General features: G+C 45.2%; 1 protein-coding gene across 2 annotated transcripts in view; it reads left to right on the forward strand.

Moving 5' to 3' along the window:
* Positions 1–15,143, forward strand: part of nek7 (NIMA-related kinase 7) — a 93,733-nt gene that overhangs the window by 30,143 nt on the left and 48,447 nt on the right. The window contains exons 2-3 of one of the 2 annotated variants that reach the window (XM_080725976.1): positions 1,835–1,923; positions 14,682–14,822. In XM_080725976.1, the coding sequence (XP_080582102.1) occupies positions 1,864–1,923; positions 14,682–14,822 (201 nt within the window). In that variant the 5' untranslated portion in view covers positions 1,835–1,863. The remainder of the gene's footprint in view (positions 1–1,834; positions 1,924–14,681; positions 14,823–15,143) is intronic. The other variant, XM_080725977.1, reaches the window with a different exon arrangement.

The following is a 15,143-nucleotide window of genomic DNA, read 5'->3' on the forward strand; positions in this document are numbered from 1 at the left end:
GTCTGTATTTTTTCCCTTCCTGACTCTGTCAACAGCATCTGCTCATTATAGCTTTCCTGCATTAAGCTGTTTCCATTTCCTCCACTGGCCTATACAGTTGTGTGTGTGCGTGTGTGTGTTTGCACACTTGCAGCCACATCTGTGTGTGTCTGCCTCATTCTGTATGTTGAATATATATGCATCCTCTCCCGTCCACACCTTACATGTTTTTTTTTACCGATGACACATGGCTATTGTTATGCATGCACTGCAGCCTGACTAAATTATGAGTAGGAAAAAGGTGTTGAGTGTTCAGCTTGTAGAAGGTTCCTCCTATGCATTCTATACCAACCACGCATACACTGGTTTGGAAGTGGATTCCTGTAAACAGGAACACGTTTATCCAAAACTGAAACCTTGAGGTAATTTCAAATGCTAATAAATTGTTTGCATCTTTCTTCTTTTTTCCAATATTTTTGGAGCTGTGTGGAACACAAGCTCCCTATACGTGGCCGTGTGTGTGTCCGTCCGTGTCTGTCTGTCTGTCTGTCTGTCTGTCTGTCTGTCTGTCTGTATGTAGCCTCAAAGTTTGGCACGCTACTCCTCCCACAGTTTTTGCACCACACACTCGCGCCATATGTCAAATCGACCGGCTTACTCGGGAATCGTGTGCTAGTAACTTGCTAAGAGAAAGGTTCTATAGTTTAATTGATATTAATTTATTAGTGAATTAATTTTCCCCATTGACTTATAATGGGAATTGCAAAAACTCACATTCAAGTATTTTTCTCTCGTAAACCATAGGAGCTACAGTTTCAAACCTCGGAGAGGAGGTTCATAATGATTTTAAGAATGAATCCAAAAATAATTACATCACTCGGCCTCATGGTGGCGCTATAACGGCCCACTTTGCGTTTTGCCCCGTAACTCTTGAACCGTAGGATTCCTGGATTCCTTGGGTCAAGACGCATCTCCCCATATAGGCCACGCCCATTTGCGCCAGGATAGATTTTCCGCCATCTTGAATTTTCTCCAAAACACACTTTTTGCACCTTTTCCTACATATTTTCTTCAAATGTCACAAAAATCGGTACACATGATCCTGGGTGACCAGAGAGGTGCTACACACACACACACACACACACACACACACACACACACACACACACACACACACACACACACACACAGCTCCACTTCGAACAGAGGTTCGATTTTTTATGATGCATTCAGGTAACATTTGACATTACAGCTCTGCCTGCTTTAAGCGGGATGAATTGTAAATCCAAGCAAATCCCTGTTGGAATATCTTATGCACATAGCTTTTCTCTAGGCTACATGCCAGAACATGCAAATATACAATGCTATGGCATACCCCCTTTCTCCACACTCTTGCCCTCCTTGCCTCATAACCTATATTTCGTTAAAAAAAAAGACAACTTAAGAGCCTGTATAACCAGTTGCTCCCCTGAAAGGATTCCTGGAAGGATTCCAAGGAAATATAAAGAGCAGTATTATCGCTGCTCATTCAGTTTACCATCGCTGTCTGCTGATAACTGTACCACAGTGCAACTTGAGAGGAACAAGGAAAAAGACTATCAAATCCTCCGTCACGATAAGGGATCTGGTTACAGTGATACTGGACACCGGCCAACCAGTGACTGCCACAAGAGCCAGTTCATTTTCCTAGCTGCTCCACGCAAACTGTTGTAAGGGAATTGGAATTTGTGCCTTTTTGTGACACTAGTGTGGGCTATATTCAGAGACTTCGAGTGTTTATAAAACTTCAACTGAAGGCTGACCAGAGGTTTTCTCTGTGTGTGTGCGCGCGTGTGTGTGTGTGCGCGTTCCTCAGGGGTGTGAAGGATCCAGTCCCCTAACACCATGGATATGGATGCACAACCGCAAGGACAACAAGCAGCGGTACCAGTTTTTCAACCCCAGGTATTACAGCACTGAACACATTCATTAATACCCACACAGATGCCTAACTAAGAGGCCCCCCAGACGAGATGCGATTTTGCATCAGATCAGAACTCGGAGCCGGGGGTTGATCGGTGTTCATTTAAAAAAAATAATATCTGAGACCATTACAAATGAGCCAGATATCCTGGATGACCACCCCTAGCGATCTCGTGCCAGAGTTGAGTGGGGAAAAAGTTTTATTTTATTTTTTTCTGGCAGTTGATTGAATAAAGAAACAAGGCTCCAGCCTCGGTTCTCAAACTATGTGTCCCGACCCAACGTGGGGTCGCGGAAGGTGCCATGGGCTCGCACATTGACGACCATACTACTGTGTATAACGTCTATTTGCCCTTCAACTATAAAATATATATTGTTTTTTATGAGACACGCATTGTAATTAGGCTATGCTCCCAAATCCATTTTATTACCTTCTGTTTGCATATGCAATGAGTCCTGCAGTGCTGCCAATCTGTTGAAGGTGAAAATCATGGAGGTTTTTTAGCGAGGTGAAACACCATCAAAAGCCACCTCGAAGATGCAGGTTGGAACTCACTTATATGGAGCTCAAATTAATCATCATTACATCATTGTGCGAAACTAGGTCAGATAAATAATAAACGCATCAGTTCCAGGTGGTGGTCCGCTCTCAAAAGTGGCCAAGCTTCTCATCATTGAGAATGCTTGCAGGTGTGCATGTTCAATATAGGAAATTGCCCATTACATCAAAGTGAGCCTTTCTCCGCACTCAATAGGCCAAGTTCATTGCCAAGCTCACAATGCACTGTGCCATGGCTGCGTCTACAGAGAACAGATCTGTTATTTTGGGAACATAACCATGCTGCGCATTTTGATGACCAAATAATCCTGTGTGCACTGTAATATTACGTGGGAATGATATACCTTTTTGAACAATAGCCTAAATTGCGTGGTGTTAATGAGTTGTGGTCATACAACACCAAACAAAACAAGAAAAAAGACCGCACGTAGTAAAAAAGAAAAAAAAATCCCAAGGAATGTATGTCTCTCTGACTTTGAGTATGATGACATTATATGAATAATAATGTGGCATATAGCATCAACCAGCATTTTAACGGCAACCAGCCAGACATTAAACAGACATGAGCTTAATCAGCTAATAGCAATTATGAATGTCCAAACGCGTTGTGGGCATGCAGTCGCAGAAAAAAAAAAAGTTTAACCTCTCACTTTTTTTTTACTGTCCCACCACCTCATCCAAGCATATAGAATAGGGACAGGCCTAGGCTCCTCAATATCATTTAGTCCTCTTTGAGGACCAATGAACAAACTGACAGCACGAGAGGCGCAATGATGTGCCCGCAGCCCGCGCGTAAAAGTAAAAAAAAAAAAAAAAGGAATACAATGGAATGTCTCTAACTTTGAGTATTACATTATCTATCTATAAATGCGAGAAGTCTCTGCGTGTCTGTCTGTCTGTCTGTCTGCGTGTATGTAATCCGCGTATCTCGAGAACCGTTCATCCCACCGGCTTCAGATTCGGCACGCGCGTTCTCCGCCGCGGCGCGGAGTGCAGTGCCCGGCCTCGACCCGACCCGACGCGCGTTTTTTCCGAAACGGCGCGAAACGTTCGGAATCTCCTTATGCGGAGCTGATTGTTGATTGTTGACATCAGGCTGTTCCGGAGGAAATCGGCGCAAGCGCTGACTCATTGTGACATCAGCTGATTGTTGATTGTTGACATCAGGCTGTTACGGAGGAAATCGGCGCAAGCGCTGACTCATTGTGACATCATTTCATAAAAGGCTCTGACATCGCGTACGCAACATGAGTCAACACAAAATGCCATGGTTATGTATCTCCATATATGGGCATATGGGCAGATCTCCATATGGGCTACAAATATGGGCATATGGGCACTGCTGACTCATATGGGCATAAAGGGGACACAGATATATGGGCATAAATGGACGTATCGGCACAAGGGCTGACTCATACAGAGATCTCCATATATGGGCATATGGGCAGATCTCCATATGGGCTACATATATGGGCATATGGGCAGGGCATATGGGCAATCTGACATCACTTCTGCTGACTCACGGCGCAAAACGTTCGGAGGCTGTTCCGGAGGAAATCGACCCGACGCGCGTTTTTTCCGAAACGGCGCAAAACGTTCGGAATCTCCTTATGCGGAGCTGATTGTTGACATCAGGCTGTTCCGGAGGAAATCGGCGCAAGCGCTGACTCATTGTGACATCATTTCATAAAAGGCTCTGACATCGCGTACGCAACATGAGTCAACACAAAATGCCATGGTTATGTATCTCCATATATGGGCATATGGGCAGATCTCCATATGGGCTACACAGATATATGGGCATAAATGGACGTATCGGCACAAGGGCTGACTCATACAGAGATCTCCATATATGGGCATATGGGCAGATCTCCATATGGGCTACATATATGGGCATATGGGCAGGGCATATGGGCAATCTGACATCACTTCTGCTGACTCAAAGACAAACAGTTAAACAGATGGTCTACATATATGGGCATATGGGCATTCTGACATCACTTCTGCCGACTCAAAGACAAACAGGCAAACAGATGGTCGCTGACTCATTGTGACATAAAATGGACGCAATTTCCGTATATGGGCATAAAGGGGACACAGATACAGAGATCTCCATATATGGGCATATGGGCAGATCTCCATATATGGGCAAGAACCGTTCGTCCCACGGGCACGCGCGTTCTCCATATATGGGCATAAAATGAATGCCCCCATATATGGGCATAAAATGGATTGCAGACAGACAGATACAGATATCTCCATATATTATGGACATAAATGGACAGAGGCAAACAGATGGTCAAAGATCTCCATATATGGGCATAAAATGGACGCAGACAGACAGATACAGATATCTCCATATATGGGCATAAATGGACACAGGCAAACAGATGTTCAAAACGGGTCCTATGACAACAGGTATAATGAGGTTTGCATTAAAGGGGGAACCGGCACTGTGTCTGCAACACAGTTGGAGGCACAGACAGATACTCCATATATGGGCATAAAATGGACGCAGATAGACAGATATCTCCATATATGGGCATAAAATGGACCCAGAACTATAACTGCAGTGATCTCCATATATGGACATAAAATGGACAGCGACATACAGACAGACAGATACAGATAACTCCATATATGGGCATAAATGGACACAGGCAGACAGATGGTCAAAACGGGTCCTATGAAAACAGGTATAATGGGGTTTGCATTAAAGGGCGGGGCATTCATTCCCTATTTACATTGTTCCGAGTTGGCCAGGTCGCCGACTAGACGCTGGGCCGCCCAAAGGGCGGCCCAGCTTCTAGTATGAATAATGTGGCATAGTAGCATCAACCACCATTTTAACCAGCAACCAGCCAGACATTACACAGACATGAGCATAGGCTACTATGTCTATATAGCAAGATATGAAGAGCAGAAGAGAACTTCAATTCCGATGTGACTCTGCGTTGGGCGTGCAGTCGGAGAAAAGATGATTTGACAGCCAACTCCAAGATGATAGCCCAATCAATTATCTTTTATAAATATAAAAAATATATATTATATATCCCCATGTGTTGTCGTGGGGAAAGGCTTTCGTGAGGTGATAGAATAGGCCTACACTGCATGCCTTGTCGCCAAATGACTGCGCAGAAGAAAAAAATCAAACCTCGGTTCGAAGTGGAGCGGTGAATCTGAGCAGCTATACCCTGTGTGTGTGTGTGTGTGAGTCGCTTTGTATTAAAAGCGTCTGCTAAATGCCTAAACTGTAAACTGTAAACTGTGCCTGTGAGTGAGTGGTGAGTGTGCCTGGCCTGCACAAAACAGCGCCCCTCCTTTAACTAGTGTGTTGTGTGTGGCCACTCAAGGTATTGCCAGGCTACGGACACGGCCAGCCAGCCAGCCAGCCACCCAGCCACCCAGCCACCCACATACCCACGGACATACCTGTCTATTGGGAGCGCTTTCACCGCTCCAAAAAGGAAAAAAAAGAACGCTATAGGCTATAACGTTTTTGAACAAGTGATTACAACATTTTAGGGAGAAAGTAGGCTAAAGTAAAAAGTAAGTAGGCTAATAATAATAATAAAAGTGTAGGCTATTCTATTGTGAGGTGACAGAATAGCCTACACTCTGCGCAGCATAAAAAAAAAGGGAGGAGGATCTGGCTTCATATAATCTGAAGCAATCCTGTGTGCTCATTCAGACGACAATAATTGTAAAGGATTCCTACCCGATGACCGAGAATATCAAGCTTTTTTGATATTCTCGGGAGAGCCCCCGACGAGTCCCGAGATCATAAAAAGCTAATTAACATAATCCGATCGTGTCGGGGTACCGTTCAAACCCAAGACCGAGTCCGGGGCCGACCGAACGATTTTCCCGGGGGATCATCCCGACAATCGGCCCCGGGGAATCGGCCCCGGGCTCGGCCCAGTGTGCACGGGCCTTAAAGCCCCCTGCCCTCTTGCAATGAAAGCTGTGAACCAATGGCAATGTTCCACATTTGAAAAATTTGGGATCATGAACTGGTGTTGATTTGTTTTTAATATAAAATGATGTTCTATACGTTTCCCTACTCTTGACCTAGTATATTCGCATGATACGTACAGCAGAGATGTAGCTGCAATAGGAAGGGATGCTTTAAATCCTGTGACCTGTAAACACGTCAGCATTTCATGAAACTGGGACTTGGACTCTGAAACAAAGGAACTACAATCTGCCACCTTGTACATTATACGTAATATCCTGTATTGCCCAGTTTTGTCTGCTATTAGACGCCTTTTGCGAGTATTAAGTACTGTATCCATAACAGCTGAATGATTATCCTTTTATCCAGCATGGATTGTATGTGGGAATGGATCTGCACGCACGCAGACCCTTTCCCCTTGAGCGGTGGTCAGCCGCTACTCCAGAGTGACTTTGTCCGTGGGTGGCTATGTTAGTCCATAGCATGAGCTGCTGCCATACCGCTGGTGACCACCAGTAGGGCCTGCACACACACACATGAACACGTGCAACCCTGAAATGTACTGCTACACACACACACACGGCCACACACATACACCACTGCTCTTTTCAAACTTGGGTTTGATTTTTATGATATCTCTCATTTTCCTTGCTGCGTCGTTTATACCTGCCATCACCTCTACAGGTTGCAAGTTCAGGCAGATCACCAACCTTCATTTCAGTTACTAACCCCTCTACTGCGGTCAAAAAATTGCCATCCGGGCCACAGTAACTCATATATAGCTGAGAGAGAGATGAAGCAGGGACCCTCAGATTCTACTGAAAATAGCCGATCTACAAGCTCACAGCTGCGAGGCGTTGTGACATTGTAGATCTGCTATTTTTGGCTTAAGTTCTCAGAATATGGACATAGGGCTGGGTACGGTAACCGCCGTACCGCGGCCTACCGCGGTGTCAGTTTCCTTACCGTGGTAAGAAAATAAAAATACGTTTTTAGTTGATTTTTTTATCCCCCCCAAAAAACATATAGGCTGTACAGAGCATGCGAGCGGAGTGGGGCTATTTTTTATTGGGAACGAGCGAAGACTAAAACCGAAAATGAAACTAGCGCTAGACGCTAGTTTCTGTCAACTGACAGATGGGATTGTTGACTTAGAAAATCTTGAGTACTTTTTCGACCACGTCGCTGACTCCAATTTCAGGAGTGTGTGTGCCCCGTCGGCGGTCAACCTTTTTTGTCAAGTCTGGTTACTAAAACTTGTCTACTATATGTTTCTATCACCACTCAATCAGTACACGATCACTACCCGTCTCATCTAGTTTGTTCACAAACAGCGTGCAGTGTCTGAGAAGCCCCAGTAGCCTACGTTACTATAGTAACCTGACACTGCACAGATCTACAAGCTCAGAACGCGTGCGGACGCAACGTGTTGTGAGCTTGTAGATCTGCTACTTTCGAAGCCAGACCCGCTGCTGTGCTGTACGGGAAAGTGTATAACTCTGGCTTATAGGACTGTGGAGCAGCAAATTTTGGGCGGATGATAGGAATATTTTGGCTTATCGCAAACCCTAATTAATAGATACAGGGGTGTGGTAATTACCACAATACCGTCGGTAATGGGAAGACGATAACAACGATAACAAAATGACGATACCGCTCCAGGCCTATATGGACACTAGGGTTCAAGTGGTTAATATAAAAAAGGATAAAAAAAGTTTCTATTACACAAGGATTTGAAGGACCCCCTGTAGTAACTCTGAGGACCCCATAGAGGTCCCGGACCCCCTGTTGAAGACCCCTGATTTAGATACTTAAGTATCAAGGGGTGTTGAATTTATAATTAATGCTGTCCCTATCTTCTCCTTCAGATCACTCTGTACTAACCATTCAACTGGACTTTTCCCATGTGTGTTCATGTAATGTGAATTGTGTATATATATCCATTATGCATTATTAGTTATTGTGTATGGTCAAGTTATGCTGAACCTTTAGCAGGGAGAAGCATGTAGCATTGTAGCCCGAGTGTGCGACTGGCAGCAGAGAGTGAATGCAAAATTTGTATTCATTTCTTTTCCTATTGATCCAAGCTCTGGAGGCTTGCATTGCCTGACCTCCCAGTGTGCCCCCGTTGGTTCGATACAATCCAGGTCGTTCTGTGCAAAATCTGGTCACCGTTGGATTTTAATTCCAGCCGCCAACATCAGGCCCATCGATTTCCTTCCACAAGGATGTTTCTTTCCTTCCATAAAGTATTGAATGGACTTTTAACAAAGAGGATCATCCATACGCCCCAGGAGTGTGTGTGGAAAACATTTTTTTTCTTCTTTTTTTAGAGAGGGAGATGGAGAGACTCTAAAAATAGGCCTGTGTTTTCAATTGTTGTTTTTCTCGTCTATGCAAGGGCACTGCAATATTAACATTGGAATTGCCAAGGGGGTTAATTTACTCTAAGATTTGTAATTGTGAAATTAAAGATAATTGGGCTGCACACAAAGGAAAGTCGGATAAAGGCTTTAATGATTAATTTGAGTTTTTAGCAGCATACACATACTCCCCCACACACACTGTATTTTCCACACTCCGTATTTCCCAATGATTTCCCAACAATTGATGATGCGCTGTTGCTATAGTTTAATAGCATAGTGTTTTTCAATCTGTTTTTGTCTTTACTACAATTTTCATCACAATTCTCTTCTTCGTTCATCCATTTCATCGTTGTTCTTCAGTGAGGCACAGGCCTGTACTTTTTTGCGTGCACGGATATTGGCAGTAAAATGAACTTGGTATGCTACACCACGTTTGTTGCACTTTCATAAAGCACGTCTGAACTGATTTCATATTTAGTGGAAGATGGGGAGAGAGCGCTGGTAAGAGTATGCAGATAGCTGTCTAACCAGCAAGCCAGATGGGTGTCTTTCAACAAGTCCTGAATATGTTTCACACTTTCTCCCAGGGTTCAGTCTATTCTGCAGCAAAGAGAGTGAGGGAATGGGGGGAAAATAATCCAACACCACTTTCTTTCCTGGGGAGAAAAAAAAAGAAATTTGAATTGTATATGTGATGAAGGATATTCAGTATCACTTGCGATATATCTTATAGCTTGGTCCCGGAAGTATGATGCATATGCATTAGGTAAACGCGATGAGCTGGTAAGATGTGCATTTTTTATGTTGCATTTGCTCTTTGAGTGAGTGGGATGGTGGTAAGAAGCCCCCTCAGATCAGATTTTTGAGCGTCACTGCAGATTTTGACAGACGGGATCCATCTGTGAGCGCAGAGACAAGGTGGTGGTGAGGTTGTGCAGCAGATTGAAGGGTGCTTTATATGTAGTTGTGTACCAGTGTTGCACACCTGAAATAGCAGATCTATAAGCTGCTCACATGCTGTGAGCTTGTAGATTGCCTATTTTCAGTGTGTGCGACACCGGTGCGCAACTATAGTGGGTATAACGGGGCTTTGAGAAGCAGGAGAAGCACCTTTGGGGTGAAGGCTGGCTGGCTGGCTGGTGATGAATATTGTATGGTGCTGAGCTGGGGGGGATAGTGAGGGTGGGAGAGGGCCCCTCTCCCTGGTTCATATGTCCCCTCCTCTCTCTAGAGGTGTGTGTGTGTGTGTGTGTGTGTGTGTGTGTGTGTGTGTGTGTGTGTGTGTGTGTGTGTGTGTGTGTGTGTGTGTGTGTGTGTGTGTGTGTGTGTGTGTGTGTGTGTGTGTGTGTGTGTGTGTGTGTGTGTGTGTGTGTGTGTGTGTGTGAGAGAGAGAGACGGCACCTCTCTCTGCCGCCGCTGGCCTTTCTCTGGCAGCCGCTGGCACTGCTGGGCTGTCATATCACACCTCCTCCCCTCTTCTGCTTGTCTTCCTCTCTTTTTCTTTCTCTCTCTCTCTCTCTGTCTCTCTTTCTCTCTGTCTCTCTCTCTCTCTGTGTCTCCTGCGTTCCCTCCTTCCTCTCTCCATGTGTCTGTCAGTGGTGTTTGGCGATGGTGTCATTATTGGCCAGCCCATATCACACTTCCTCCGATGTGCTGTCTGTCTGACTGCCCTCCCTCTTCCCTCCCCCTACCCTCCCCCCTTTCGCTCTCTCCCACTGCCAGTGAGTTGCCCATGGCGATTGTGCGTCACCTTTATACCAAGACACGCTGTCCCTCACAGTCGTTACCCACAATGCCTTGCCTGGCTGCCACTTAATCTCCATCCCCTGCAGCTCGTCCCATCACCAACCGGAATGATGTGAACAAAAAAGAAATAAAATACTGTAGCCATAGCTGGATACTTGGATAGTCATAACGTACCACAGGATACAGCCTACAAATTCAATTATGGAAAGGTAAATGAAACCTACAGTACATCATAACACTTTTACACCTTGGAGGAGGGAGGTGCTGACTGCTTTCTCCACGCCTTTTTGTGGTATAGACTGTTTACAGCTGCCCTCAATGTTCCAGCCTTTGTGTTTGTCACCGTTGCCCTGGGAATCTACAGTACATGCACACCGTAAAATCCTGGGTATCAAAAAATGCCCACGTGATTTCTTTGTCCATTATTATCAGCTCAGGTTGTTTTCAGTGCCTCCTTAACAACAATAGACTGTTTAAACATCTCAGCCTATTTAGAGTAGTTATGTTGTTATGTAGTTGTAGGATAGGCCTTCGGTATCTATTGCTTTGACATGTCATATCACCCCTCATTGTTGTTACACACGTTTGATAATCACAGACTGAATGCTGCTTTCATGGTGGAACTTGACAGGAAGCTGACCACTGTGAACGTCCTGTGTGAAGGTCATGATACACTCATACAACAAGGTTGTGACATACAGTGAAAGAATGGAGAACTAGACGGAGCAGAAGGAGAAATAGATGGATGAGTGGACATGAAGCGGAACACAGCTGTGGTTTCTAGTTATGACATTTTACCGGAAATCTAGAACGTCTTGCCATAATTCAGTGTCGCAGGAGAGTAGACACACACACAGTCCCATTGTGTCCAAAATTGTGTGATAGCCGGTGTAGAGACAGAAAGCCAAGTATCTCTGAAAAAACTGTTGGAGAAGGCCTTTTCCTTATATGCTATGGGCTTTTACACGTCATGGCAAAACTATGATTTATATATTTTGCATGTTTTAAATCTTCCCTGTTCTACTTGGTGACACAGTAAAATGTATCCATTTGCAACTGTTGAGAGTATACAAAATGTAACCAAATGGACCCATACACGCCCAGAATTAACTTAGTGTTCAGAAATACCGGTGTAGAGACATGAGTGAATACATCTTAGCCAGGCACCTTTTGTGCCATGTTCCACCATGTTCCACCCACTGTATCGGACCATTTAATCTGAATGGTGAACCAGGCCACACAGTCACACTCTTAAGGGCACAGAATAGTCACCTCTCCTCCCAGTTTGTTTCAGCCAATGACCTCTTCGTCATTCAGGGTCACTCCTCTGTGACTTCCCCTCCCGTGTGTGTCTCTGACCCTATTTGTGTGTGTGTGTGTCTGGGGTGGGCCCTCACGTTTCAGCTGGAAGCTCCCGACTGTGTGACAGCCGTGCACGGTGAATGAGACTGCCTGTCAGTCAGCCGCGGCCCTCCTGCCCTTTGAAGGCCAGGCCAGGGGGTGAAGAGGTGCCGCAAATGGCCTGTGAAGTTTACATACACTGCCCACTGCTAAACAGATTAGCTCTAATGAAGTGTCTAATGCCGGGTGCCCGCCGGCTGACATAATCCTGCCTGGCAGCCCGGCCCCGCGGCTGCCAAAAAAGTCGCCCCCCCTCCGGCCCCTCTCAACCGCCCTCGCACGGCCCCTGCCGCCACCCAGGGCGACTCCACGCAGGGAGGTGCCCGCCGTTAATCACGCCGGACAGTGTGCGATCTGACATGCAAATGTAGGTCATTGCATATGTAAATGTGTGATTACGGGGCCGGCATGCCAGGACACATTAGCGAGACCGCGCTCTCAGCAGGCGGTTGTCACAGCGCTTTAGAGGCTCATGCTAACATTTGTCAAGCTACCATGCAGCGAGTGAAAGCAATGCCCCCTCTTCCTCCTCATGCCTCTCTCTTTCCTTTCTCACTCTGTCTCTCTGCTATTCTAAACATTATTGTGACTCTTGCATCCTAAACAAACATGTTAGTGACCAGTTGACCACAAAGAAACAAAACAAATCAATTCTCAATATTGCACACCTTTAGTTTCAATCACCAACGCCTGTGTAGATTTCCACAAAACTCAATTCCCATGATGAATTTGCCAGCTAAATCCTTCATTCTTATTATTTCTTATTAATATTGTTGTTATGTTATTGTTGTTATTATTGTTATCATGATGCCGTGCATGTGTGCAGTGGAAGCCATTACTAGTGCAGTACAGTGGGAGTTGTGGAGCGTTGCTGTGATGCTGAACAATGGGAAGTGGAACAGTATGTCATGCTCGCTGTCAGAGCTGATGATGACGGCCGCATCATGCTGGAAAAAAAAGATGCACACACCTCCGCCGTGTTAATTGGACGGGGCATCTCGTTGGCTCGCGCCTCTCCTCCTGGCTGTCAACTTAAAAAAACAAAAACAATGAAATGCTTAAATTGGTTGGCCCCATGCTCTGCACACCAACCCCCATCCCCACAGCCCTCCAACACACAGGCCTGCTCTGAGTCCCGCTTCCCTTTACTGTGTGTGTGTGTGTGTGTGTGTGTGTGTGTGTGTGTGTGTGTGTGTGTGTGTGTGTGTGTGTGTGTGTGTGTGTGTGTGTGTGTGTGTGTGTGTGTGTGTGTGTGTGTGTGTGTGTGTGTGTGTGTGTGTGTGTGTGTGTGTGTGTGTGTGCACCACACATTTGTATGTACTGCATGCGAATGCCTTTACCTACATGCTACACGATGCAGTCTTTATATTAGTGCTGTCAGTATATCAGCATGTTAGATGTGCCAGTGTTGGCAATGTGGTGTGTAACAAACAACATTTTATGGCAATTAGTGATGATTTCACAGCTGACCACAGATGTTGGTTAAAGCAGATGGCGTTTCGTGTTTCCTTCTCTAGAGGTGTAGGTGTACAGGACATTTTAGTGGGTGCATTATACTAAGAACTATACAGTATATAGATTTCTATTCCCTTTTCGAACAAACTTTTTCACTGAGGTTTTTGTTGTAGTGGTGCAGTGGTCCGGTTCCCTCTGTGCACCAGCTGGGGGAAATCCTCCGTCTCTGTCCTTATTGTTTGTGTGTTTTCACGCTGACTCTGTCAAACGGTGTAACACAAAGTGAAACGGCTGGATTTGATATCATCTCCCTTTCCCCCTCCTCCTGTTCCTCTTGTTTCCCTCCATCCTGAGTTGTTTGTCCACAAGCCGCTCCCTTGGCCGTGTCGGGCAGCCGCGCTGGTGTGACATGTGGCATTCTGATATCTGTCACCTTCTGCTTGCCCCCCTGCCACCATGCCAACGCCCACCGAAAGTTTACACTACAAAGAAGGCTAGAAAGGTCATGTGGCCCCGCGTGTTATGTTTTTTTATTCATTAATTTTTTCACACGTCCAAGGGGCTTGTTACGGTTTTGCTTGTCATTTATTTGTTTATTTCCTCTTTCAACCGTGCTGGATGCTGCTCATTGCAGACAGAGGAAAATGGAGGGGAGAACCAGAGGCAAGTGAGAGCCTGTCGCCAGGCTGTCACTGATGGGTCTTGGCAGACAAAGGAAAGAGGACAATTTATGCTGGAGTATAATGAACCTAATGACCCAACTGAGATGAATTGGCTCCATTACAAGAAAGAATACCTTGTTAGATCAGACTGCAAGTTTGACTTATTCTGTTATGAAGTTGTACTCGTACCTTGCTTGTTAATGTTTTGCATCATTGAGTGTTCATAGTTAAATTTGCGATTCCCCCAGGTGTCTTTCCTTGACCCATTCCTTTTTTTCCATTGTTGTACCTCGCTGGAAACCTTTCATAGCCTTCAATTAAACTTTATTTGTCACATTGCAAGTTTACAGTTGTAAAAAGGCAGTTTTTTAACAAGCTAATGCTATCAATTTCATTTAGATGAATAATAATTAGAATGGAGGGGGGGAAACATGTCAGCTAAATGTCAAGTCACTAAAAAGTGCATAGTGCAACATCTCTCCACGCCTTTCATCACTCATCCTTTCTTCCTTCCTGAGCTAATGCAGCAAAGACATGACTTACTTTTTTATTGTCCCTTCCTGTAACATATACTTTGTGTATGTGTCTCATTTCAGAAGCCACTGCAGCCAGACATGGGCCACAACTCCCTGGCTAACTTCCAGATTGAGAAGAAGATCGGTCGTGGACAGTTCAGTGAAGTGTACCGGGCCAGATACCTGCTAGACAACACATCAGTGGCCCTCAAGAAAGTCCAGGTGAGATAAAGCTGAAATGAAGACACAGAATCGCCTCCAGTGCCCATGCTGTCGACAAAGAGTTTAGTTTTAGTTTTATGTTCAATATAGAAGAATTATAATTTTAACTGAAATGAATGCACATTTGCACAGAATTCTGTTATGTCTTCCACTCCTAAATCAATAGCCTATAGTAAACTAAACTACCCCCCCCCCCCCCCCCCCCCACACACACACACACACACACACACACACACACACACACACACACACGTGCGCGCACGCACATACTCCCACCCACCCGCACGCACATACACACACCCTCTAGCTTCCAGCTGGCAA

Source organism: Nannobrachium achirus (genome assembly GCF_963921795.1).
Source record: "Nannobrachium achirus genome assembly, chromosome: 1".
NCBI lineage: Eukaryota > Metazoa > Chordata > Actinopteri > Myctophiformes > Myctophidae > Nannobrachium > Nannobrachium achirus.